Source organism: Antedon bifida, chromosome 3 (genome assembly GCF_963402885.1).
Source record: "Antedon bifida chromosome 3, ecAntBifi1.1, whole genome shotgun sequence".
Lineage (NCBI taxonomy): Eukaryota > Metazoa > Echinodermata > Crinoidea > Comatulida > Antedonidae > Antedon > Antedon bifida.
Window position 1 is genome coordinate 15,003,327 of NC_136228.1, and position 27,763 is coordinate 15,031,089.

The 27,763-nt window shown below is 35.3% G+C and overlaps 1 protein-coding gene across 1 annotated transcript; it reads right to left on the reverse strand.

The window, feature by feature from the left end:
• Positions 1–353: 353 nt before the first annotated feature.
• Positions 354–27,592, reverse strand: LOC144837864 (uncharacterized). The gene is made up of 13 exons (XM_078693163.1): positions 27,548–27,592; positions 13,377–13,936; positions 11,781–12,310; positions 11,153–11,287; positions 10,274–10,430; positions 8,316–8,345; positions 7,741–7,821; positions 6,694–7,248; positions 5,156–5,209; positions 4,769–4,858; positions 2,602–2,626; positions 1,825–1,862; positions 354–1,658 (listed from the first exon to the last, which is right to left on the reverse strand). Exons 2-13 carry the CDS (start codon positions 13,915–13,917, stop codon positions 1,417–1,419), a joined length of 2,478 nt encoding a protein of 825 aa, XP_078549289.1. The 5' UTR covers positions 13,918–13,936; positions 27,548–27,592; the 3' UTR covers positions 354–1,416.
• Between the last annotated feature and the right edge of the window lie 171 nt (positions 27,593–27,763).

Here is a 27,763-nt window from a genome sequence, read left to right on the forward strand (position 1 = left end):
TAAATACTGTATCAATATTTGAAAAAACCCCACTTTTTGTTCCCATATCCTACCCATCAAAATGTGTATGCTAATTATGTAACTTTAGATATCTAAACAGTAATCATATAAAAATAGTAAGCATGTCTGTCTGTCCATTTTCAAATAGTAAGAGCAATTGGTTTTCAATATGAAATGACAAATAAATGAGTAGACAATTGACAACTGAGTTACAGCTTCAATATGTTGACAACTGTCTATTACAGCATTGAGTACACAATTGACAACTGAGTTACAGCTTCAATATGTTGACAACTGCCTACTACAGCATTGAGTACACAATTGACAACTGAGTTACAGCTTCAATATGACAACTGTCTACTACAGCATTGAGTAGACAATTGACAACTGAGTTACAGCTTCAATATGATGACAACTGTCTACTACAGCATTGAGTACACAATTGACAACTGAGTTACAGCTTCAATATGTTGACAACTGTCTACTACAGCATTGAGTACACAATTGACAACTGAGTTACAGCTTCAATATGTTGACAACTGTCTACTACAGCATTGAGTACACAATTGACAACTGAGTTACAGCTTCAATATGATGACAACTGTCTACTACAGCATTGAGTACACAATTGACAACTGAGTTACAGCTTCAATATGTTGACAACTGTCTACTACAGCATTGAGTAGACAATTGACAACTGAGTTACAGCTTCAATATGTTGACAACTGTCTACTACAGCATTGAGTAGACAATTGACAACTGAGTTACAGCTTCAATATGTTGACAACTGTCAACTACAGCATTGAGTAGACAATTGACAACTGAGTTACAGCTTCAATATGTTGACAACTGTCTACTACAGCATTGAGTAGACAATTGACAACTGAGTTACAGCTTCAATATGTTGACAACTGTCTACTACAGCATTACCTACTTTATTTCATTTAATGATTTCTTCTCTCTTCTTTCTCTTCGGTCCTTTTAATACACAATTACACATATTCCTTGAGGTAAACTGAAAAGTCTAATTTTCTTTTCAATCAATAATATAATTTGGAACGGTAAACAAATTTTAAATTGAAATTCATCAAGTTTTAATAACAGTTCTATTTTAAGAAAGTTGCTTACAAAAAAAAAAATCCTTAAATCAATTTTGTCGTTTCATTTGACAAACAAGGTTGAATTCCTTGAGGGGAAATTTATTTTTTTTTTACAAATGGTTCTTTATAAAAGAGGGGAATGGAGAGTGGATTGTGATAATGACCCTTGGATGGTGATCTATAATTTAACTCCCTCTAAATCTTTATTCATTCATCATTGTGACAAAACTCCCATTTTGTTTCACATATTTTTCATTTTACATCTATCTTTGATATTCTTTATACAAGGGCTGTTAACAGTGTCTTTCCTTGTGATCTATTGTTCTTGTTGGGAAATTTCTGAATAGCGTACTATCTGTCCGTCTGCTGCTGCGTTTGTTGACTGAGTATGAGACTTGGTCATTTTCTTACGCACACACCAGATACAGCCACCACCAAAAGTTACCAACAATCCAATACCAATGCCAATTCTTTCTGCTAAGCCATCATATATAATAATCAAGATGACAAAGGTTGCCAATAGAAGAAACCAAGTTATAGTAACTATTAACCAGCGAGCTGTAATCAAAAAGAAAATGTTCTTTTTAGAAATATTCTTCAGAGCTTTCAAGGTTCTTCCATAAAGAGTTTTCTATTCAAATTAAAATTACAAAAATACATTATTTGAAAACAAGATTGAATTTTAAAAAATGTTTTGAGACTCTGAACTAGAATAGGTAAACACCTTTTAAAATCTCCAAAGAATGTCCCCTTCGGCTCAGTCTAGAAATAAAAACGTACAAATATTATTATTAAAACTCTAACAATTAATAATTATTAACATTATAATTAATCTTAAAGGATAAGTATCAATTTCGATCAATAAATTGAATAGGCATAAATAACCATGTAAAACATTAATTTATTCTAAATCAGTGAAAAAAATCATTAGATTTCCAGTAAGTGAGCATTGCCCCAATGGTATCTTTGTTTACCAATTTACATGAATACGCGGCGCAATACTTATTTATTGATTGATTATGATATAAACATACAAAACCAGCAGCCACTTGGCAGTTTGTTTGTTTTACTGAAACGGTATGAAAAATAAACACACTGAGTGAAGTCAATATCAAGCCCTTTTTTACTATCCTCCCATATACACTTAATTAATTTGGTTAAAAGTACAAAGCAGTTAACAAAATAGTGATAAATGTCAAATAAAAAAGTGCTTTACTCAGTTTCTGAATGCTTTCATATATTTATTGATTTTTTGATTATAATCAATAAATAGAACATACAAAACCAGCAGCCAGTTGTTTGTTTGTTTACTGAATTAACCAGTATGAAAAATAAACATACTGATTGAAAGCAATATCTTTTTGACTATCCTCTCAGGGTATACACATAATTAGTTTGCTTCAAAGTACAAAGTAGTTAAGTATTGCTGTAAATCAATTGTTAAAACAAAAAGTGATAAAATGTCAAATAAAAGTGTTGGTGTAACTCAATAAACACTTACCTTTGATTTTCTGGCTGCTCTGGATCTGAAATAATAAAAAAAATTATTTTTGTGAACAAAATAAACATTTAGTTATTTAAAGTACAATTTAAACTATAACCTGATCAACCAATATAAATAAAAATGTATTTGTATATTATTTACTACATTATATGTTCTCTATTTTTTAAACCTCCTATTGTTAATGTCATGTTGTTGTTTTTTCCTGGCAATAAATGAATGAATGAAATTATGATATTAGCCTAATAAGTATGAACAAAATTAAAAGCTAATACCACTTTCTATTTCTGTTTATAAAGACTTTCTTTTTTTAAATAATGTTGAAATAAAAAAAAAGGATATGAAAAAGAATTTAGCTGAAATCCATTCTATAAAATCACATTTAAAGTTAATTTAAAGGGGGATTCTGGGTTTAAAATTGCTTTTAAATATCGTTTATTTATTAAATAAAAAATATTATAACAATATAGACATGTCAGAATGAAGAAGTAATAACGAGAAATTAAAAAAATTAAATTTCATATACATTTTAGGGTAAATTCATGGAAAGTCTGTTTTTTAGCAGCTTAGGGAAGCTCATTAATATTCATGAGATATTCACAAAACACGTCATCAGTGGATTCCAAACTCGCGACTTCATGTACAGTGTGTTTGTCAACTAATTTACATCCCTCTCCCCTGTCAAACGACAACCACCCGATCATTGTGAAATACATTTTTTGTAGATTTTCTAAGCTAGGCCTAAAGTGTAATAATAACAGTAGTAGCATATATTTATTTGACATTTAATGAAATACAAAATTTAGTACAGATTATATATAGATTGTATACAGTTATACTATTTTTATACCTCGAATAGTACAGATCGTATTATCGGCTTCAAGTACTAGGCTAGGCCTAGCCTAAATTATTTTTTGTCATGGGTGAGAGCCATTCTGACTAGGGATTCCATGCCACGATGGCTACCCTACGTTTTACATTGGGGCCCATCATGGGCCTAGCTAGCCTACTAGTACTACTAAACGATTGGCCCATAAATAACAAAACTCAGTGGATCCAAACCCATCCTATCAACCAAACTCCTAAACAATCTAAACCTAAAACGTTCTACAAAATCGGCTGTAAATATTGAGGCAAAACAAGGTCCGATCGCCGTCCGCACGTATGCCTATGGTGTCCCGATCGTCTAAGTAGGCCTAAAATAGGCCTAGTTTACTCTCCAAAAAAGCGGATACTGCATCAAGCAAGTAGACCAGGTAGTAGGAAGGAGACCTGGCCGATCCGGCCCAGTTAAAAATTGAGCTAGCTAGTGTAGTAGACCCTATGCGAATTGATACTACCAGGCCTTTTACTATAGGCTACACTTGTTAAAATTAGCAATACTTATGTTTACAAATATTCCAACTCTCTCATTCGAGCTATATTATCTATACCATTCCGGTAGGTCGAGTCGACCTTCAATCAAATACTGTACATCGTTCATGTTGTGATTATAGACGGGGTATACTCGACCCGACCAGAGTTTGGTATTGTATACTGTATCTGCTTATCACGTGACGATGCCAGGCATGGGCAGAGAGAGCACGTGTATCGTCGTCTCGCTCTCCTCGCTCAGGAATGTATACGTTACGCTTCATTGATTTTGAAGGCTTTCCCTAAGTCAGTGCGAAAATCGGCAAACGTAAAGTGCAAACATATCTAAGTTTTCACTGTTTTGATAAATTTTCATAGAAAATTGACTTCATAAATGGGAAGACCGACTAAAATTACATCAGATAAGTATAATTTTACAAAAGTAATTGATATGGTTAATGATAACGAGTCGTCGGAAGATTGACCATTTCACGAATTTCCTATTCTGTAACACAGTGTCATATCGCCGTAGCTGCACTTGTAATCTGGCCTCATTTCACAGCCTTCGTTCTGCTTCACTGGGCGCTTATATAAATTGAAACTTTTACCGTTCAAGAGACAAACAAATATATTTTACATTTTTTACTATTCATTTTAAACCCGGAACCCCCCTTTAACCATATAATAACACAACACATATAATTATGTTTAAATATGTCATTTTCTATTGTTGAACTTTGCAATTGACTTGACTTGTGTCACTGTTGAGTGGTGACTAAATAAAAAGTAAATTAATTTATGATCCTTAACTCACCACTCTTTGCTTCAAGTTTTCTTTCCTGTTCCTCAATTATCACTTTCTTCATTTGTGTTTGTAATTCCTCATTAACAGTAACTGGTGAATCTGATGTTAATTGTTTTGTTAATTCGGTTCAACAAAAATACAAAGACAGTTATACATTACACATTAGTGACAAAGCTTTTTATTTTGTATGAGTGACACACAAATAAATAACTGTTTATGTTCATCATTTTATATTCATTTTGGAGAGTAACATAACTATACATTTTCATCTAAAATGTATACATTTTGAATAACTCAAAATGTGCTACAGTTATTATTATAATATATCTATTTAGTTTTATTTTAAAATGTAACCACTTAGATGATTAACCTCTGGAATTAACCAGTGGATCCTACCTTGTTGACTGCCTTGGATGTCAGACTGTGGTAATGCAGATGTCACTGAACCATCTGTGAAAAAGTAGGGGTTTTTTTTGGAATCTTGTGAAATAATACAATTTTGCATTTTTTATCCAAGTAAGTATAATCAATTATTTCTTATTTCACTGCTATTGTCATTAGTATTATTTTAATAAGATGGGAATTTAAATTGTGGTAGATGGCAATAAATTATTTATCAAACATTTACATTTATTTCAGTGAATTTGTTTTTATTGACTAAAACAGATAGTTTAATAATATGAATGTATATTTTTAACCAGTGGTGATGCTGGGGAGGGGGAGGGGGAGGGTTTTTCTACATTGGCCTCCATCGAGGGTTCATTGTGGACCAAAATATGTACTGTACAGGGCCGTAGCCAGCATGAGGCAGACAAGGCACTTGCCTCATCTGAAATTTTCAATTTTTACCAGCCACCCAATATTTTATATTAATAATTATGTTTAAAGCATCTTTTCCTTGTCTGTTTTTAACCTCTTGCTACGGTCTTGCTGTAGTTTACCAATGCGTAAGAATTATGTTATCGATCTAATTGTTCATATATACACCAATTTTTTAATTGACGATTAACCCTCTGTACCGTGGGGTAACTAAAATAGAGGTTTCATTGTAGGCCTATATTACTAATCAAAAGACATGCCATTTTCGTTTAGCCAACATCTCATTATAGCTAAATTGTCAATGTCCTGTATGTCATAAACGTCTCACCATAAATCGATGGTATGCACGCATACACCTAGGAAATAATAAACTGGTAGGGAGAAAATGGATGCACCTCCTCTCCCCCCTTCCCCACTCCCCAAAAAAAGGCTTGTAGGCCTGACATTTTCAAAGTATGAGTTAGCTTAGCTCAACCCCAACCATGGTGGGCTGGTCCTGTAGACTTATAATTTTGTTTCATATTTCAATGTAAACTGCAATTTCCAGGGATCTAGCAGCTTTATTTTTTAAACATTTTCTTAGTTCAGCCCAATGATGGTAGAGCTTGTCCTGGAGTTTTATAATTTTGTTTCATATCACTGCATAAGTGCAATTTCCGGGGACCTAGCAGATTTATTTTACAAAATTTCTTATAGATTAGCCCCAGGAGAGGGGGGTCAGCCGGCCAAGGAGGGGTTGTTGTTGTTGTTAGTTAGTCCCGTATTTACAATTTTCGAACACAATTTTGAATTACATTTTCTATATCTATAATCTGTTTTCTATAAAATCACAAAATTTCAAATTCTTCATTAACATTTTTTTGTGTTTATGCTATTATTACATTAGTAAAGAAATATCTTTATTATCACTTTCTTGTCATATTCAGCAGTCTCCTTCTCGTCTTTCCCACTATTGCCTATACATAATCATTTAATACATAAAATAATCAATATATTATCAACTTGTATAGTATATAAACAATGATTGAAATTAAATAAATTTTTCATTTAAATTAAATTACCATCATGTAAAATTTTAAAACAAATGAAAGATATAATAGTTACATTACAATTACCTTCGATTTCTGTAACAACATTAAGCTCCAACAGTATTTTTCTTGCTTTTCCTCCAAGATGATCTGCAAATATTTGTATTTTGCCTGGATCATCTGCTAATTCTTCCTCTTTCTCCAGATGGAGAACTGCATCCCATACATTGGAGAAGTTATATTTAGTCAAATCATAGTAAGCAGTAACATTATGTAATGCATCTGGGTCAACTTGTTTCAAGGTCTTGAACAGTTCCTTTCTGTAAGGCGACAACTTGGATGTTTTACTAGTATGTTTATTCTCAACCTTGTTGTCTGTCATGTACTTTAATACAAGATCTTTGGCTTGTGCTATTTCAGATGTTTTCGTAACGTCTAACAGCAAATTAACATTGGTTGTTGAGATTAAACCTTTGTCTTCAAGTTCATTGAGCAAGTCATTTGCATTAAAATCTTGATTTGTAATTTCACCAACATCCAACTTATCAAATAGTAGGAACCTTAGCAAACGGTATCTTTCACCGACAAAGTATTTACCAAGATTAGCTTTTAGAATTCGGAAATTGTTGTAAGTCTTAGAATCTGCAAATAAAATTACTGGCCATTATTTTGACAATGATTATTTTCACTGATTCCAATCAAAATAAGTTTGATTTAAAATATATATTGTGCAAAACTATGACAGCACTGACAATGATAAAAAAAAAAAATTTTTCTATCAACTAAAACTCGAAATAAAGGCCCATTTACACTAGGACAATAACGATCGACGATAATTAGATAGATATGCATTTTTATACATAAAACAAAGGAAATCAAAAAAGTTGGGATAACCATCTATGCTGCCTTTGATGAAAATAGCATTTTCACACGTGCAATCAAATGACGTCATGATTAGTAAGAGCAATAATATCGTGAAAATACAACGATGTTATTGTTTTTATTGACCATAACGATTCCAGTCACATATTCAAGACATTTCCGGTGAAAATGATGCATTGTATCTGTATTAAGAAAGCATAAATTTATTATATATATTTTCTAAATGTAAGTAGTACTAAAGAGTATTATTACCTTGCCTAATACCTCGGTTCCATGCACCTGCACCAGAAGACACACCTGTACCAGAAGACACACATGCACTGGAAGGAACACCTGTACATTGGATGAAACAAATTAGCTAAAAATTACAGTAAATATATTTGCTATAATAAAGTATCTTGGTTTAAAAGTCCTTTTCTCATAGGCGTGCTAGCAAAGTGTAGTTATAGATGCCTGCAACTTTGCCGGAACTTACCATAAAACTTTTCACATTGGCCGGAATATAACCTATATTGCATTAATTAAATTCTAAATATTGTAGTCTGTTTATGTTTGTTCACTACATATAATATGACCTTGTCACGTTGAAACACTGGTTTTCTTGTCTGATCACCAAAGTTAAGCAATGTTGGACCTGGTAGGATTATCAGTGCTGTATATATGAAGCTAGGTCCCATCAGGCATTTGATAACAGCAATGATGACTCTTATGGCCACCCCTGCATCTACTGTAGTATCTGCCTCAGACGTATTGGTTCATGCCTTTCCTCTGGTCAAGGTGAAACGGACTTAATCTACATCATTACCATAATTAATATTATAACATACCTAGATTTGGTCTTGATGTCTCAACATCGCCTATAACAAATAAAATATATAATCATTATTTCAACTAGATTTGAACTCAATTATGGCATTATGACCTGAACTGAAGAACATGATATGTTGTTAGTGCTGAATTCTGTCTATTTTGTATCATACAGTATATTCAGCATAATCAACGTATAATCTGTATACATATTACATACAGTGTAGAATAGGTGAAATTACGAGACACGCCATTTATTCATATTTTTAACATGGCGACGGTATCTGAAATGAAAAACTAAGATAGCAATTTCGGAAGGAAATTATCTCAGGAACAACATATTAACGTGTAGAAGAAATTTGAATACGTGAAATATAGATGCGCGCTGGTTTAAATGTGATGAACTATGACGCAAAAGGTGAAAATACAACGTTTTTTATTCAACTGGCCATATGATGACGTCACAACATCTGATTGGCAAAATGTTCACATGAATTCGTATCTACAATCCAATAGCTTCCAGAAAACGTTTTAATCATGATTATCACTTTTTATTCTGATGAGCTATAAAAGATTGAATTTACTGTAAAGATTAAAATAAGTGACCCACGTTATTTACATTTTTAGACATGATGACGTCATAAAAATTAAAACATTTTTAACTCATGCGAAAGATAGTTGATTGACCTAGACAATATCAAAATCAGAGTGAAAATGGAAAAAGGATAAGTGGAGATGCGCTCTATTAAATGTGATGGGCTATGACGAAAGATACAAAAATCCTATATTTTATATTCGCGTGACCATACGATGACGTCACAATGTCCGGTTAGCCATATTAATGCATGATCCGATATCTACAACTCATCAACTCAATAAAAATAACTTTCATTGTTTAGTTTAGAAACTACGACTGTTTAAAAAAAGGCATAATTTTGACAAATTTTTTATTTTTTTCATCAAAAACGCGTGCAAATTGTCCAATTCTATGTGCTCGTATGACGTCATTTGAAGTCGAAATAGTTTAAAAGTCGGTAAAATTACTAGAAAAGGCTGGAAAAACATAAATCACTCGAAAAAATGATGTTTTAAAAATTTATGCACGCATGGGAATTTTTGACATGCTCAAAATGACATGAAACGCGTAGAAAGTTGATTAGAAATAGTTTTTTCGCATTTTTTAATTTTAAATGCATGTGCTCGCGTAACTTTGTGTAAAACACGCAATTTTTTTTCCACAGAAAGTTAGCGCATGATATAAATTAAACTTTTGCAAAGTTTCAATTTAAAATGTTATTTGGTTTTTGACCTATGTTAAATACGCGAAATTCATAAAATCGCGCGTAAGTCACGTTGCGCAATTGTAAACATGCTGAAAATGTTCGCTGCACAACTTCATATGAATGACGATATGTTTAGAAAGTTACGAAATGTTATGTTTGCAAGTTTTACAGATACGCATGACACAAAAATTACAGAAAGAAAGAAGAAAAAGAAAAAAAAGATGATGATGATGATGATGATTTCGTACAATCACAAGGAGTTATCCTGCAACTTCGTTGCGGATAACTAATAAAAAAAAAATCAGTTTTATATATGGTATATATGGAAAAACTTGACCAGTGATATTATACTGGAAATTAAATAATAAATTAAAAAAAATTAAGATGAGGAAATCAGTGAGAATGAGAAAAAAAACCACCCAACTGATATTCAAAATAAGAATATTTCGCTTTTGATATGCAGAAGAATTAAGGTGTTTTAGGAACTAGCAATGTAACCAAAGTGTATTGTAATGCTAAATAAAAAACAAGCCAACACCTATATTGTTTTCACCCCATACTCTAACAATGGTACAGTCAATAATGGCTAGTTATTGTCATGGATGGTTAATGTCTGATTACCGTTTTTTGAATACTATATTTTTCCAATATCATCATTCTAAATTTAGACTTGTTTTTGCATTTTAAATACTTACAATTCACTTCCACTGGATCAATATTATTTGACTCTTGTGATAGTAATACTGTTGCCTTTAAGACTTTTGCTGATGAATTTTTCTTTTTTTTTTTTTTTCTTTTTAAAAGAAATGTCTTGAATGGTTGTGTACGCCATAGGTCGTTAGCCTTGACAGTCTAGGAAAACAATGAAGACATACTCAGATAAAAAGTTACAGTTCTAAGGCACTGTAGTAAAATTGATTGCTGTGATAAATAAATATTATACAATTAATTATATATTTTGTTTAATAATTTTTTTTTATACTGGTAGTGCTTTCATTCAAGTTTTTCTCCCAATGACAAATATAAAAATGGCTATACTGCAAATAAAAGTGTGCATGCATAAAAGACTAATGAAAAGACAGAATCTATCAAACTTTATGTGAAAAAGAAATGTGATGTGCCCATATATGGACACAATGACATCATATCACTACCATATTTGGGCATATCACTACCATATTTGGGTACATCACATTTTTTTTTCAAGCTAGTTTGATAGTGTAGACAGTAGTTTTATATGAATTTTTGACATTACATACTATATATTTTTTTATAACTTTTTTAACTTATTCTAAACGTTTTATGCTGTTTTTTGAAGACAAAGTTCAAATTGTGTATTTTTTGACAATAAAGTTATCTTGAATCTTAAGATCTTAACTCAGTATCATGATCCAGTATGCTCAATTGGATAGCAATACAGATTTTATTTATTGATCACGTTTATGAATTCTCAAGTTATGTGGTATTCCAGCAAAAACATGTTTAATGCATATTCTTTACCATGCCAACCTACTAAAAATATTGTGATAATACATATATAACATGCATACTGTATATAAAACAAATATTCTTACTTGTTCTTCCTTCTGAACTTTCCATTCCTGTTTTGATACTGTTACAGTAACTTTCATGTCCTTATACATAGATAGTATACCTACAGGTGCTATTAAAGGCTGCTCACCGATTTTTCTGTGGGCTTCTTCTACCATCTGAAATACATATATACCTAATGTTATTTGTGACTGTGTACATATTTGTTTCTTAACTATCTGAGAGGAGTACAGGACATTCATCATGTTCACTTCTCCATTACCTAATTTTATAGTTTTAACTGTAAATAGTTTAGGAAAATTTTCTGCCATAAATTTTAATTAATGTGTTATTATACGTTAGCTCAAATTTAGTGCTTCTAAATTCCCCAGGTCTGAAGTTAGGTGTCAAGAAAATACATTTTTTCATACTGTACAATTTTAAGGTATATAAAAATAAGAGAATAAATATTATGCCAAGTTAACAAATCTAAGATAATATTATTATTGACCAAAAGATGAGAAGTACAGTAACAGTGACTAATTCACTCTTTCTAGAAACTGTGGAAAAGCAACTATTTATTAAATCTATATTCTGAACAGTTAATTGATTGTAAGTAAAATAAGAACTAAATTATTCAAATACAGTTTAAAAACAACTTATAGTAATTACCTTTACATCTGACGACTTACAAAGTCTTGTTTGAAGTTGATATTCATCATTTGCAAGCATCTTTCCAAAAACTTCTAATACCATTTTTTTTCTACCAATGGCACTTCTGGCACGACCCATTAGTCCATAGAAACTAAAATGATTTAATGTTATATAACATCGACCTTTACTTAAAGTAAAATGAACGTCCTTTCTATCATTTGTCAATGCTATTTGTTTCCATTCGTCTTGAATGTGATCTTTAACAAGTAGAGTGAATTCCCAAAACTCTTCATTTACAGCATCATGTGTAAATGACAGTAAACAGGGCTTGTGGAAGATGGTGCCTTCTGGTCCACATTTAACAATAGGTGATATTATTGATTCATGAGGATGAAGTACAGGCATGTCTTCCTCCAAAATATTTTCTAGTGATACGTTAACTGTCTCTCCTTTTTCAATTGCTCCTTGATGTACCTCCAACGTTATGTCTCCATCTTGAAGATGGAGAACTCTGCCGTCTGAGTCCACACTTAGCTTCATAATTTGACCTAGAGAATACAAATATCAGATATAACTTTTAATAATTTGACAGTATCAGTTATTGTATTACCAGATTACTTGTTAAGTGCTGCGACAATAGCAATCAGCAATAGCAATCAGACGCTGAAATGAGTCATGTGTGCGCTTTTTATTTTTTCACTATCATGCACTGGAGTGCAAAATCGTGTAAATCAGCACAATTTAACAGTACGAACCAGCGTCTGCACCGCGGCCCCATAAAAAAAAACAAAAACAAACACACACCACTTGTATATCTTATAAATTCTGCTACACGACTGTTTTGCTAAGCTTAGGCTAGCTATAGGCTAGGCCTAGGCGGTGATTAGATGGGTCGCCGAGCAGTGGTGCTTGCCATGGTAGGCCTAGCTTTTTTCTAGGCTAGGCCTATAAGGTGTATTCACCTAAAAAGGTGTAAGTGAAAATAGACCCATGTTATAAAACAAATAATGCAAAAGTCTAAACTCGTACATTAGTGGAGATTTGGCGAACTCTCGGGTATTCACAATGTCGTGCATGTCAGACCATTAAAATACCCTTGAGTGTGCCGCATATCCACTAACGCACTCGCACTTGTGCATTATTTGTATATTGTTCTTGAAAAACACTGCACGAAAGATTAATACTTTGGGATAAAATGGACTTAAAGCATAATATTATAACATTGTTGGGTCTATAATCAAGGTAGAAGAGCAACAACACAGTCAAAGGCCATAACTGACCAACTTATTTACTAAGTACTAGACCACATTGAGGAGATCAATCAAGTTTATTGGTTGTTGAGAAATGTTTATAGCATCTGTTATAATATAGCATCATCTTGCAAAATGGTGACGATATACAAGCAATGAATTGATTTAAGCACGTTATCCGATCTATTTTCTAACTTTCTATGTTAAAACATTGGCAGAAATCAAAACACTAACTAACGAATTTAAAATTCATAATTGTAACACTATAAAGTCTGATTGTATTTCAACTATTCTACTACTGTACAGTACCACAATGAATAATATCAATGTATACAGAATTCACTTGTCTCCATAATGTGCATACCATTTAATGCTTTCTTTGAATCTATTCCAAGAAGACTTCCAAACACTATAATTTTTTCTGGGTTATCTTCTAAAAGTAGGCCCATCTCAAGTTTGTAAACTGCATCCCAAATATCTTTGATCTCCGTACCCAGGTCATCATAATGAGAAATCACCCTTTGTAAATCGCTTTGGTCACTTTCACTCAAGGCCTGAAACAACTGTCTTCTATACTGCGACAACTTTTCTTCATCAGCATTGTGAATGTTGTTGTCCTTTATGTACTGAATTACCAGCTGTTCAGCACCCTTTAACTGTGTTACTTTAGCGATATCCAGTAAGAGGTTGACTTTATGTTGTGTTATCGTTTTGTTGTCACTGAGTTTATTGATTAAAAAATTCTCTGTGAAAGAAGTAGGCCTAGACTTGGTATTAAGTTTGATTTGGAAATGAGCAGGTACATGACCAAAGAGGCAGAATCTTAACCACTTGTATTTTTCTCCTTCATAGTATTTACTAAAATCCAATTTCAATTGTATGAATTCTTCTTGAAGGTCTCCCATCTCATTGCTTGTTTTCAGTCTGTGAAAGTTAACAAAATCAAATATTAATTGACATTTTAATGATGAAATATAATTTCACTTTTTAAAAATAATGTCATGGGGAAAATTACATAAATAAATAAAGATATAATTGGCAAAAAGCTTTAAAAAAAAACATTTAATGTACTATGCTGTATGGTTAAAGTCAATAAAATTATACAAAGGTACAGTGAAAATGTGGATGCCATATAATTATATTGTTATTTGATTATTGTTATGAAATTAATTAATAGAAACGGATATAAATAGCCTATATACATCCATATCTTGAATAATAATAGTTCATTCTTATATAGCGCTCTACAAGCAAGCTTCTCTAAGCGCTGAACATTATTACCCCATTCTCAGATCAAACACGTATGGAAACATACTCCCATAATGCAGCTAGAATGACCAAAATAGAGGGACAATTAGTTCTAATCCAATAAATCATTGTTTCTATCCAGGTTTTATAAACATTTTCATTGAATTGTGAGATACAGTTCATATTATAACCCAGCCCTAAAACTTTATTTATCTCAAGATGAAGTCGATGGATACAGTGTATAATCTAGATCCCACAGAGCTATAATTTTAACATAAGACTGGTTGTACATTAAACTGCTCCAATACAATCAACATGAATTTTGTAAGAAATGTTTCTTGTTTCATATTGACTAAATGTTATTTTTTTTAGTATAAGATGTTGCCTATTAGGTTTAATTATTTAATGACACAGACTCATGTGTTTCTTGCTGTGAACAGCAATTACACTGACTGGCGCAGAAGGCACAAAGTCACCATTTGGAGTTGGTTGGCGTAAAACTGGCTAGCATAAAACCGTTAACAAAACCATTTGATTTATGCCCATGCTCTCTATAAATTTTCTGCACTAATGCTCTACCATAATCTAGTAATTGCCATGTAATTGATAACATAATAATATAATATAATAATTCAACATTTATTAGTTTCTATCAATGGTATAACAATACAATAAAAAAGAATGATAATTTATAATGAGAAAATACAAAAAATACCATTAATAGAGGATCTTGCAAGAAGAGAATACTTGTCACGCAAGACCCATAAACAAAAGAAAAAAATACATTTGTATATAATTATTAAATAAAACAAAAAAAGTCATGACAAAAACAGTTTGAAGGTCTAGTTTGAGTACAATGATAACAAATTACTTTTAAGTTTTTTACGAAAAGTTGGGAGAGAGGAAGAGTTAACAATACTAGTATCTAATTGATTCCAAATTAAAGGGCCAGAAACATAAATAAAGTGGGAAGAACTAGTTAATCTTACAAAAGGAATAGTTAACTGAAACTTATGAACAGTACTTCTTAAATTATGACCATGGTTGAAATCAGCAGTGTTAAATAAATTCATCATGGGAGAAGGAAGATTGTTAGAAAAATATTGAAAGACAAAAGAGGCACTTTGCAATTTATGTATATCACCTAACTTCAGTAACTTAAGTTCATAAAATAAAGGTTCAGATGGAGTAATGCGAGACGTAAAGGTAATATTTCTAATAGCACGCTTAATCAGCTTATTAAGTTTATTGAGATGTGATGGATAGTCAGCAGCCCAAATAATGTTACAATAATAAAGATGAGGTAAAATTAAAGAATTATATAATGAAAGAAGGATACGCCGGGGAAAAGTGTGCTTAAGATTATTTATAATCCCAATTGTTTTAGAGATTTTATTTGCAATATGATTCTGATGACTGGTCCATCTCAAGTTTTCCTGGATTAAAACACCAAGGAACATAGTCTCTGACGTTTGTTTAATGTTATCTCCATTAATAAATATATTGTAATCAGTAAGGTCTAACGATTGACGTTGTGTATGAAAAAGAATGTAATTGGTTTTCATGGAGTTTATAAGGAGTTTATTTGAGATGAACCAGTCATTATATTTTGACAATTCATTATTAACTATAGAAAATAAAACTTTTAAATCAGAATGAGAAAAAAATAGTGTAGTGTCATCAGCAAAGGAGATGACATGGAGGGTGTCACTGACTCTGGATAAGTCATTTACGTAAATTAAAAAAAGGAGAGGGCCAAGGACCGATCCTTGTGGCACCCCACATGTCATCTCCTCCTCTGGTGATATACAATTACCAAACGAGACATATTGCTTCCTCATACTTAAGTAACTACGAAACCAGTTTAAGGTAATACCCCTGATTCCATAATTGTTAAGTTTATTAATAAGTATATGGTGATCTATAATATCGAAGGCCTTGGATAAGTCGACAAAGACAGATAACAAAAATTGTCTTTTTTCAAAGGAGTTTGTTACATTATTTATGAGATCAAGGATTGCATGTGAAGTGGAATGAGATTTACGAAAACCATATTGATGAGCAAAGAGTACGTTATTGCAATCCAGGAACTCATATAGACGGGAGTACATTAATTTTTCAATGATTTTGGAAAAGAAAAATGTAATATCAATAGCAGGCATAACAATAGTAAGTTTTATATTGAATCTATTCAATAAAATTCATACTACTATAGCATCATTGACCTAAAAAATGACAATACAAAAACACCCCTGGATAAGATAAACACAATTTGCAATGCTGCATTGAGTAATTTAAGTCTTAGTACCAGGAACTACATGTTACCTGAAAATTATGCAAAAACAGTTCATAAAATATATCAATGAATGCATTAATTGTATGTATGTATTAATTGTCATGGTAGCGCAGTACGTCACAAAAATACTTTTTTCTGCATTATTTCCTTTTCAATTCTCAAACAAACTGTAAATCAACTTTATAAAAATTGGATTTACAATTTTTTATTGCACATTATTGCTACACTATAAACTTAAGGTTAGAGTATGTTGTTTAATGCAAAAATATATGCAATTTTGGGTTCGTCTTTAAGACAAGCTCTATGTTCTTAACATGGACAATAATCTATTTTTTTTTTTCAAATTAGTTTTCCAAAGTAGTCTGTTTTAAAGTACATTTTAAAAGCCCTCCAGGAAAGACATTTAGAAAAATTGTGACAATATATACAATACTTATTAATTATTTATTTATTGATTTGGATGTAACAAATTTGTACAACCATAAATTTACACAAACCAACAGTGGTGTTGGTAGTCTATGAGTGCTAGCTTACCTGGATAAACCGACAATAGCCCTTTCTCCTCGAAGAGCGAGATACACCTCGAAAAGTAGAAACTTTCATTGAACACCCCCCTCCACAAGTGGTATAGTCTGTTGGTTTGTGTAGTCTATTTCGTGCCTAGCTTACCTGGATAAACCGACAATAGCCAGAATAGCACCGGACTAGATACTAGTCGGCGGTGGGAGACAAGTTACAAAGAGCTTTGTGTATCCATTACCTTCAGCTCAGCTGTGGCTACTGGTGTGATGTTTGTGGAGATAACAATGGGGTGACGTGAATGCTGACTGTGTTCGCCACCTAGCTGGCACTACCTGTATACAACACCTATGCAACCACATGCAACTGATGCATGTGAATTGATGGTGGAGGAGTGACTGATAAAGTGCATAACTCAATTTCCGTTGTTGACTTTGCACGTGGTCGACTCATAGGAATTCGAGTACCGTTGGAACCGTCCGGTTAACCAATGCCTGCAGGCCCTCTTCCTCCGGTCCCTCACGCTCTTGCGCATGCTCCTCGTCGGAGAGCGTGACCATCGTCGTGTCACTTTCGTAACCTCTGACAATGGACGGACCCTCAGACACAGATGCCTGAGGTGGGGGCCGTAGTTCTGTATATTCAATTCAACTAAACATTTATTTCTTCCTTCAATAAAATTAGGTAATCATAACAAATTCAAGTAAAATATAAAACATGTCAATTGATGATAAAAAAAAAAAAAAGTATACAGGTATCCATAAAAGGAAGTAGGCAGTGCCCAAGAAGATACAAATCTTGTGGCGGGCCAGCCTATTTACAGACACAGGTAAGACGGTCGAAAATTCAAAAATACAGGACGTAAGGACAGGGACATAACAAGACAGCAAAAGGAGGAAAAAAAACAACGATCAGAATGACAGCAAATCATATCCTGACCAGGAACTGACAAATGAAACTCGAAAAAATTGCCGGAATAAAAAAGAGAGATCAATACTTTGCAATAAGGTATTTCTTAAGTTTGGAAGAAAACGTTTTTATTGAAATAGAGTTGCCGATGTCAGGAGGTAAATTATTCCATAAATTGGAGCCGGAAAATCTTATGTTATGTTGAAAATAATTAGTGCGATGTTTCGGTATATGGATCTTAAATTGGTTTCTTGTACAGTACGAGTGACGAACAGAATTTGGGATGAAAAAATTACACAGATGCTTAGGAAGAAGGAAATGTATTGATGAGTACACGAATATAAATTGTTGAAAAATATTAATGTCAAAAATATTAAGGAGATTCAAGTTAGAAAACAAATGAGACGAATGAGACCGGGGTGGAACGCCAGATATAATGCGAGTAGCCTTTTTTTGTATAATGTGAAGTTTGGTGAGATTGGATGGGTAAGTATTTGCCCATACAATGTTACAATAGCTCAGATAGGGAAGAATTAAAGAACAGTAAATAATACGGAGGATATTTGGGGGAATGAACGAAGAAAGTCTAAACATGACACCGAGGCTCTTGGAAGTTTTGTTCTCGATTTCTTTAATGTGAGTTTTCCAAGTTAGACCACTATCGAGATAAACACCTAGAAACTTTGCGCTTTCAACACGTGGAATATCATATTTGTCAATCAGAATCTTATATGGCCTAGTATTGATAAATCTGTCTTTTTGGGGACTCCGGAAAAGAATAAAGCTGCACTTTTTATAATTGATAGATAACTTATTACTAGAAAAATAGATGGACATGTGTTTTAAGTTGGTGTTAAGGTCATCAAAAAGAGATTGGATATTAGGGGAAGAATAGAACACGGTTGTGTCGTCAGCATAGAGAAAAAATGAGAGAAGATTAGAGCATCGGTATAAATCATTAATGTATAAAATAAATAAAAGTGGACCTAAAAGAGAACCTTGGGGGACACCGCATGTGACTGATGAAAAATGAGATAGGTGGTTTGAGTATCTAGTACATTGAGAACGATTTGCTAAGTAACTTTTAAACAAATTTAATGCAGGCCCTCGAATACCATAATGGGATAACTTAAATAAAAGAATATCATGATCGATAGTGTCAAAAGCTTTGGAAAGATCAATAAAGAGTCCAATAGCGAAATCATTGCGTTCAAAAGCGTCCACAATTTTGTTAGTAAGGTCAATAAGAGCCATGGATGTATTATATTTTTTACGAAAGCCGAATTGTTGAGAGTATAAAATATCGTATTTGGTATCGTAAAATTAAAAGTTCTGTTGTAAATAACTTCGTCCTCATCGACCGGGGATAAAAAAATAGAATGAATATTTGGGTTAGGAAGAAATTCTTTATACGATGTGTTTGTCTTGGGTATTTGGTTAGCTAAGGTGGGACCAATTTCAGTAAAAAATGAATTAAAAGAGTTTGCAATCTTGGTGGGATCATTTGACATTTCACCATTGCAGTTAAAAAAAGTATTACTTTGTTTGTTAGAGGATTGTTTTATAAGGGAATTAATAGTTTTCCAAGTGGCCCTGATGTCATTTTTATGTTTAATAAAAGTATTTTTAAAATAATTTGATTTTGCAGTTTTGATAAGACAATTGATTCGGTTGCGACATTGTTTATATTTTGTTTCATTTTTCGCAGAGGGACGATGAAGAAAGTTTGAGTATAATTTTTGCCTATATTTAATGGACTTAAGAAGAGAGTCGGTCATCCAGGTCTTGAGTTTAGTTTTAGTTTTTTTGATAGTTTTGTATGGAAATGTTTTATTGTAAAGTAACGAAAAGGTATGTTCAAATTTGTTGTATGCATCATCTGGGTTTTGGGTATTTATAATGTCAATCCATTGTTCGCTAGACAATTCTTGACGGAATTTATCAATAGTGATTTGGTTAATGCATCTAAATCTAAATGATTCATCCCTATCTGAGCTACGTACATCACAGGAAAAATACGAAATATTAAAAACGGGAAGATGGTCCGAAATATCACTAAATAATAGTCCACTAATACTAGGGAAATCAAGTTTATTAGTTATAATATTGTCAATCAGTGAGAAAGAGGACTTGGTGATTCTGGATGGTCTATGAATAAGGGGGAGAAAATAATTACTAAACAGAGAGTTGACAAATTGCCAAGCTTCATTATTAGATTCATTTTTTAATATATCAATATTGAAGTCACCAAGAATATAATTAATTTTGTTTTCATTGGATAATTTGGCTAAGATTGAATCAAGTTTATCAATAAACAGAAGCGGATCATTTGATGGGGCTCTATAGATACTTCCTGTAATAATATTTTTTGTATTAGGGCGGATGATTTCAACAAATATTGATTCGCAAACTAGGGGGTCAAAAGATAGATCATCTCTTATTGAAAATTGAAGGCCATCGCGAATATACAAGGCGACACCGCCGCCGCCTTTAAAAGACCTGTGATTCGATACAAAAGAAAAACCAGGGATTTTAACCAAGGGATTATCAAATTTTAACCATGTTTCACTAACAGCAATCACATCAAAAGAAAAATGAAGAGAAGACAAAAGACTCACGATTTGATCAATATTTTTTAGTAGACTTCTTGCATTAAAGTGGATGGATGAAAAACTATTGTCTGAATTTGTATTAATTTTGCGGGTAAAATCACTAGGATGATAATAATTTGATATATTAGTGTTGCTATGAAAAAAATTCTGATCAGGATCAATGTTAGATGTGTGATCATCATAAACGTTCTGAAACGGAGAGAATAGAGCCTCGGTCAGTCGGTCAGGACATGAGACGTTGTCAGGACAAACAAAAGTCATGAAAAACACGTAGACAAAAAAAAACGGAGAATCGATGAAAAGCAAAAAGAAAGGAAATATGGAAATTTGAAAATGTGGGGTAGTTATCAAATATAATATAAACAAATAAAAATCAATATAAAAAGCAATTACAGTATTTAGATAAAATACAACACATTTATGATTGAAACAATTCAATCAAGAATCAATAATTGCAGAAAAAAATGAGTAAAAAGTTAGGTATTCAAAAATAGATGATAAAGAGAAAATAAATTCGGAATAAATGATAGGCAATGATAAATTAAGTTAATCTTCATTAAATTGAAGGTAGAAAAGTTCAATAGTAAATGAAATGTGATAACAGAAATAAATACAGAGTAAAATCAAACAATGTATTTGGTTAAGCAATCAGTTAATGATCATTGAAAGCCATTACATAATTATTAAGTTGCATGAAATATGAAAATGTCATAAAGTAATTATGCAGCAATATGGCAATTGCGGTATAGTTAGTTGTAAGAAATGGCAACAGCAAATAATTAAAAAGTGTTCCAGCAAAAACGATGACAAGTTAAATAGTTAAGAATTGTTATTGAAAATAATGCTCAAATAAATGCTGACAAATCGTCTCAATGTTCAGCAACAATTGAGACTGGAAGCAGTAGTTAATTTGATGGAAAAAATTGATTAAGAACAGAGGAAAGTACAGTACTTATCTCTTAGTTGATACATTTCACAGAAGGCGGAGGAGATCAGATTCAGATTTGATGATGACTTTCTGTTTGTTTTTCTTCAATAGACAGTAAATGTTACCGTCTATGGACCAAGCAGATTCAATGTTGTCATGGAGGTTAGCCTTACGGAGAAGATCTAGGCGCTTGGATGTAAGGTTTTCGGTTACTAGGTATCCAGAGTGCTTTAATGATCTTTTTTTTCGGAAGACCTCCGAGCGCGTGCGATAGGATGTAAATTTGATGATTATTGGCCTGGGTTTGGATTTGGCTGCAGATTGGCCGTGTTGTATCCTTTTCCTCCCAAGTCTATGTGATCGATCAATATCGCATAATTCGATGTTATCCGTTATTTTTGACTTTATTATGTCAAGCGCCAGGTTGTCAGTTTCTTCGATTGATGATTCTTGGACACCGTGTAACAAGAGGCAATTCCTTCTACTGTATTGCTCAAGATCGTCTATTTTATTACTAAGTGAGTTGTTTACAGCAGTTAGTGTGTTATTATGTTCTTTTAAGACTGCAATGTCGCCAGCTGTTGACTCGTAGTCAAGGGCAACGCTATTGTAAACAGATTCACTTACTTTTTCACAGATAGATTTGCTAATAGCCGAAATTAGTGTTTTATTTTCACATACTGCATTTACAATCTTGTTGAAAAGTATTGGTGATGATAAAATATGGTTGCTTATGGATGAAGCCACTATCGAAATAAGCTGAGGGTCGTCGGCTAATAGGTTTTGGAGTTGGCCTAGCCCTTCCGGCGACGATGACATTGTAGGCTGGGACTCCTCCGAAGTAGCTGATTTAGTCGGCGTCAGCAGTTCCGGGTTAGTTTTATCTTCCGGGCCTGGGCCTACAGGTTTAAGCCCCGTCTTTTCGGCTGATTTGTCTGTACAACGTTTAAGTTTTGATGATCTTGTGGACATTATTGTAGTTGAATAATAACTATATTGCTATTTAGATACCAATGTTGATTCTAAGGTGCAATTTATGAGACTTGAGTGAAGAGTTCAATCAACACATTACGTTACGTCTCTCTCAATTCGATCACTTTGAACATATGGAACTGGGGAAGGGCCGATGAGAGGAGAGGATACAGAGGGCATCTCCCTCTGCAATGCTCTCACTGCTGCTGCGATGGCCTAAAGAACTGCCGGGGACAGAGCATCCGGGTCTGTAGAAGCCGCAGCGGGTGCATCATCATGTACGAGTGTAGGATGATGAACACAGTCAGCAATTCGCGAGCAGTCAAGCATCTTGCTAGGAAATGGTTCCTATTACTAGCCACATAAAATGACACTCAAACCTAAACCAGATGTTAGGACTTAGGTGTTAGCAACTCGCGCCAGCATTCATGCGGTTTCATTGTGATGAATGCTAAGAGGCGACAAAAGTATGGGCCTAGCCTGAAGGCCCACCTGGAGTATTAGAGTGACTAGATCGATACTGACGTCCCAACAGGAACAAGGGCCTTTACTGGAGGCCAGTTTCATCTCATGCACTCAATAGACTGTTGAGATGCAGAAACGCTCAACCATCATTGAATATCGGTATGATTGCCCCTAAGGCATACCAGAAGCCTGACATGGTGCAGGCCTGCAGACCTGACTCAACCAGGTAGAGCAGGAAGGCGCATACCTGACCCAAACTTAACAGGGTCTATCGGTTGGCGCTGGCACCATTGAGTAATGTTTTGGTCGGCTAATATATTATAGACGGTGAGGGAGATTAATAATAATAATAATAATAAATAACATTTATAAAGCGCAAGAGACAAAGGTTTCAAAGTTCAGATTCCTGTTGGGATTCTATCGCGAGGGCGGCCCGCCATCTAGATACCCCTAGAAGGCAATAGATGTGCATCATGTCATGACCCACCTAAGAGGACGAAGTTGATGTCCCAGCTGGGAACCAGGGCCTCCAATGGAGGCCGTTCTCTAAACATGCCACGCAGCAAACTTGATATTGTGGTGGATGTTGAGACGCTTGAACCGTCTGAAAATGTCGGTGTAATTGCACATATGGCAGACCGATAGCCGGATACGGTGCGGACCTGCAAACCTGACTGAAACAGGTAATGTAGGAAAGCACATACCTGACCCAATGTCACAGTCTTGGGGTTTATCAGTTGGCGCTGGCACCAATTATTATAATGCTTCAAACGGCTATTATAGACGGTGAGGGTGAATTCCCGGCGGGATAAGAGGGCCGCCCAAAGTGGTTGAGTGCCCGTATGCGCTTGATGAACTTTCATAACCACTTCCTGGCGCGAGTCTGAACAAAGCCAGCAGATGTAGCGTCAGAGACACATCCTGAGCCGGCAAGGAACAAGGGCGACGAAGCTGGCCAGTGACACTCATGTGCGTAGCCAGTCGAAGCCGATGGAGCAAGGTCTGTTTGATTAGGTATTGCACTACCTTTGTGCATTAGTTACTGTACCCTCTCGTGAGAGGAGCACCTTAGGCTCATCACGAGGAGAAGCGCTCCAGGAACAAGGGCGACGAGCTGGCCAGTGACTCTCATGTGCGTAGCCAGTCGTAAGCCGTCGGAGCAAGGTTTTGATGAAGCATTTGTTATTGTACCCTTTCGTGAGAGGAGCACCTTAGGCCCATCACGAGGACAAGTGCTCCGAGGTAAACCAAGACATTGTTGGTTTCCCGCCTGTTCATAAAGGAGGTGTCAAGGGCCATGGTCCACCAATTGTCTAAAGATATGTATGCTGTGTGTGTAGAGTGCCGTGTACTGTTAACACGAAAAGGCCATTGATAGGCCGAACAGCTGCGACAAATTGGTATAGAAGACCATAAATAAGGAAGCGCAATCGCGCTGATCCTGCTCTGCAATAGTCATGTGAAAGTACAAATCTTTCAGGTCTATTGTGGCTGCCCAGTCATCTCGACTTAGCCCCAACAGGTAAAATGAGACTGTCTCCATCCTAACCCATGGGGATGTAACCATTTGTTCAGACTAAAGGTTCATTATAGGTCGCCAATCGCCTCTGTGGTTAACCAATGCCTGTAGGCCCTCTACCTCCGGTCCCTCACGCTCTCTTGCGCGCGCTCCTCGTCAGAGAGCGTGACCATCGTCATGTCACTCTTGTAAGTTCTGACAATGGACGGACCCTCAGACACAGATGCCTGAGGCGGGGGCCGAAGTTCTATATATGGAACTGGGGGAGGGCCGGTGAGGGGAGAGGTTGTGGAGGGCATCTCCCTCGGCAACGCTCTCACTGCTGCCATGATGGCTTACAGAACTGCCGGGGAAAGTGCATCCGGGTCTGAGAAGCCGCAGCCTCTTTCTCTCTCTCTTGAGAGCAGGCATAGCGAGAGGAGCTTCAGCGCGTATGAGTGGTAAGGCGAAAACCCGAGACTGTACATCATTCATCGACTTGTACAACTGCTCCCTCTTGAAGCAGGACATTGAGGCCGTTCAGGAGCACAACACTTTAGTGGCTCTGACGGTAACCTTGTCGGAAAACTCCTTCTTAACAGGAGGTTTGTGCTTATGATGCAGTAGGTGTGTCATTGAGGCCAGAACCTACCTGTCCACTGACAGGGCCATCCACACTCGGGCATTTGGGCGACCTCCCACATGCCTAGCCTTAGAAAAAGGCACCGGCCCCGCCAGCACGTCACATGCACCCGTGATCACAATATTGCTGACCATGGCTGTAGGACATGCAACCCTACCGATCTGTCTCATGCAGACTGGATCTATGGGTAAAGATGGCGGTGGGTGTGGGCACGGAACGCGATGGTACTACTGAATACGCTGAACTAGTAGGTACACCTAACAGGGTACCTGGGTGGCAGGCCTGCTGCTTTTGTTTGAACTATGAGCACATCAGCTCACACATGTACACCGCAGCAAATATTGGCCTGAGGTACCGCCTCAGGTCTTATTAGTTGGCCTACGCACCACTTCAAGAATTCTCTAGTCGGCTGTAGACGACATTAAGCATCAGGGCCGGTAGTACCAATAAGACGCTCAACCTGCCCATGCGGTGGAAGACAATTTGGTCAAGCACAACACGAACACCGCTAGTAACCTGCAAGTCATCTCCCCATGCACTTCTTCTGATCTTTGTATGGAAAGATCATGTCATTGTCGTATACCAGCGACAACATTTATATTATTGAAATAATATGGGAAGGCAGTACCAACTGGTACGATATGAGGGGAGGAATACTGAGGAACCTTCTTCCTCAGAAGAGCTCTCAGCACTGCAAGATGTCTCCAGCTCTGCAGGGACACCGTTATCCTGCGTTGTCAATAGAGGAGCAATGTTTGATGTGGGCATGTGCGAAATGAGCGGCACCTCCATAGGCTGCAATTAATAAGTGCCTGTTAGGTCCTCTACCCCAGGCCCCTCACGCTTGAGCAACAAATTCCTCACAGCGTGACCATCCGTCTACACGCTAACTCCTGACGATGGGCGGACCCTCAGAACCCGATGTCTGAGGCGGGGGCATTTAATAGAAACTTTGGGAGAGGACGAGCGCCTGCAGGCCTTTCTCCCCAGGCCCGTCTCGCTCTCTCATAGACCTATCTCCGGAGAGCGAGACCATTGTCTTATCACTGCTGCCGGATAGACAGACCATCGTCAACAAGGTTTTTTGTGGGCCTACATATATATATCATATAGATATATGAAAACGGGGAGGAGGCCTCCTGCGAGAGGGTGCGTTGGGCTCATCCCTCGGCAAGCTCACATCCCTGCTGTAAAGGCTTGCGGGTCACCAAAGAAACTTTTTCACTTCTGGGCTCACAGAGGCCGCAGCGGGAGCAGGCATGATTGGAGGAGGAGGACCGCGTCAAAATGAAGTGTCAATTATGACTCAGCTGGAAACCAGACCATTTATAGCTCAACCATATGTAGGCCTATAGCCCCTTCAAACATGTAGGCCTAGGCCCCTAAGAGAGTTCAAGCCAGGCCCTAGAAATATGTCTAACCACAATGTTATTGTTAGGCAAATGCATTGGCAAACCTTTTGGCCCGGCAAAATCTAGGCCTAGGCCCCCTATGAGAGCAAATATCAAATGTAAGAATCTCATGAGGCTAGACCCCAGGCCAAACCACTATGTAAGGCAGTATAGGCAAGCTATCCTGCTAGACTTAGGCCTGGCTCCTATATAGCCTACAGCAAACAACCAGCCAGTTGGCCTAGTGAAAAACATTTTCACTAAAAATGTTTGCTAAAGTCATTTTATTGTCATCTCAAAGTTCAATGAATTTCTAGTAACCAAGAAAAACTACTTAGCTTCATATAGCAGCAATTCCAGGTATTATATCTATTGCAACAGCATACCACTGTACAAGCTCTCTTGAAGACATGTTTACTCTTTCATGTCTCGAAAAGAAATGATGATGGTGGTTTGTGGGGAGGCTCCCACCTGAGGGCATAGTTCATGGACTATACCACTTGTGGAGGGGGGTGTTCAATGAAAGTTTCTACTTTTCGAGGTGTATCTCGCTCTTCGAGGAGAAAGGGCTATTGTCGGTTTATCCAGGTAAGCTAGGCACGAAATAGACTATGTATATACTGCAAACAGTACACATAAATAAGCAAACTAATAAAAAAAAACAACAACAATGGATGGATAGAGATATAATAAAATAAGCAAAAAGCGGTAAAGAAGAATAAAAAGACAACAAAATCTGAATTTTCTGCTTGATATGCAGATTCCTACAGTAGACTGGGGCTTTTCCAAGCAATTCTTTAACACCCTCAGCGTGATACCTTCAAGTGTACAGATGCACACACTATTGGTACACTCTCATTGTATCTCAGTGTAGAATTTTAAAAGCCATATATTATGTATACATAGAAAACATAAAAGAAAGACAAAAGGAACCTAAAAACCATTTTATCTTGTCAAACTGCTTATTACAATATTAACTACATCATTGTCATTGTCTACCTCTAAATATTACTAAATTTGTATTATGAAAAAACTATAGAAATATTCAACTCACACTGTAAAAGTTATATAAGTCTGAAAAAGGGTCCTTCTTCCACTGGTCCAGTAATTTGATTGCGCAGATCTACATCAAACGACGCAACTTGCCTATACCGTATTCATTGTTATGCAAATCCCCTTTTTACAGCATCACCTGACTTTCCATTATTCAGTTTATATACATTTTACATAAAAGAACAGAAAACAATCCTAAAAGTTTTATTCAAACTGA

Bases quoted from the DNA above. Each gene is read 5' to 3' on its own strand.
- LOC144837864 (XM_078693163.1), bottom strand. From the start codon at position 13,917: ATGGGAGACCTTCAAGAAGAATTCATACAATTGAAATTGGATTTTAGT. The intron at 12,311-13,376 runs GTATGCACATTA...TGTATTCTCTAG, and splicing joins TTCAAAGAAAGCATTAAATG to GTCAAATTATGAAGCTAAGT. The intron at 11,288-11,780 runs GTAATTACTATA...TATGTATTTCAG, and splicing joins GTAAGTCGTCAGATGTAAAG to ATGGTAGAAGAAGCCCACAG.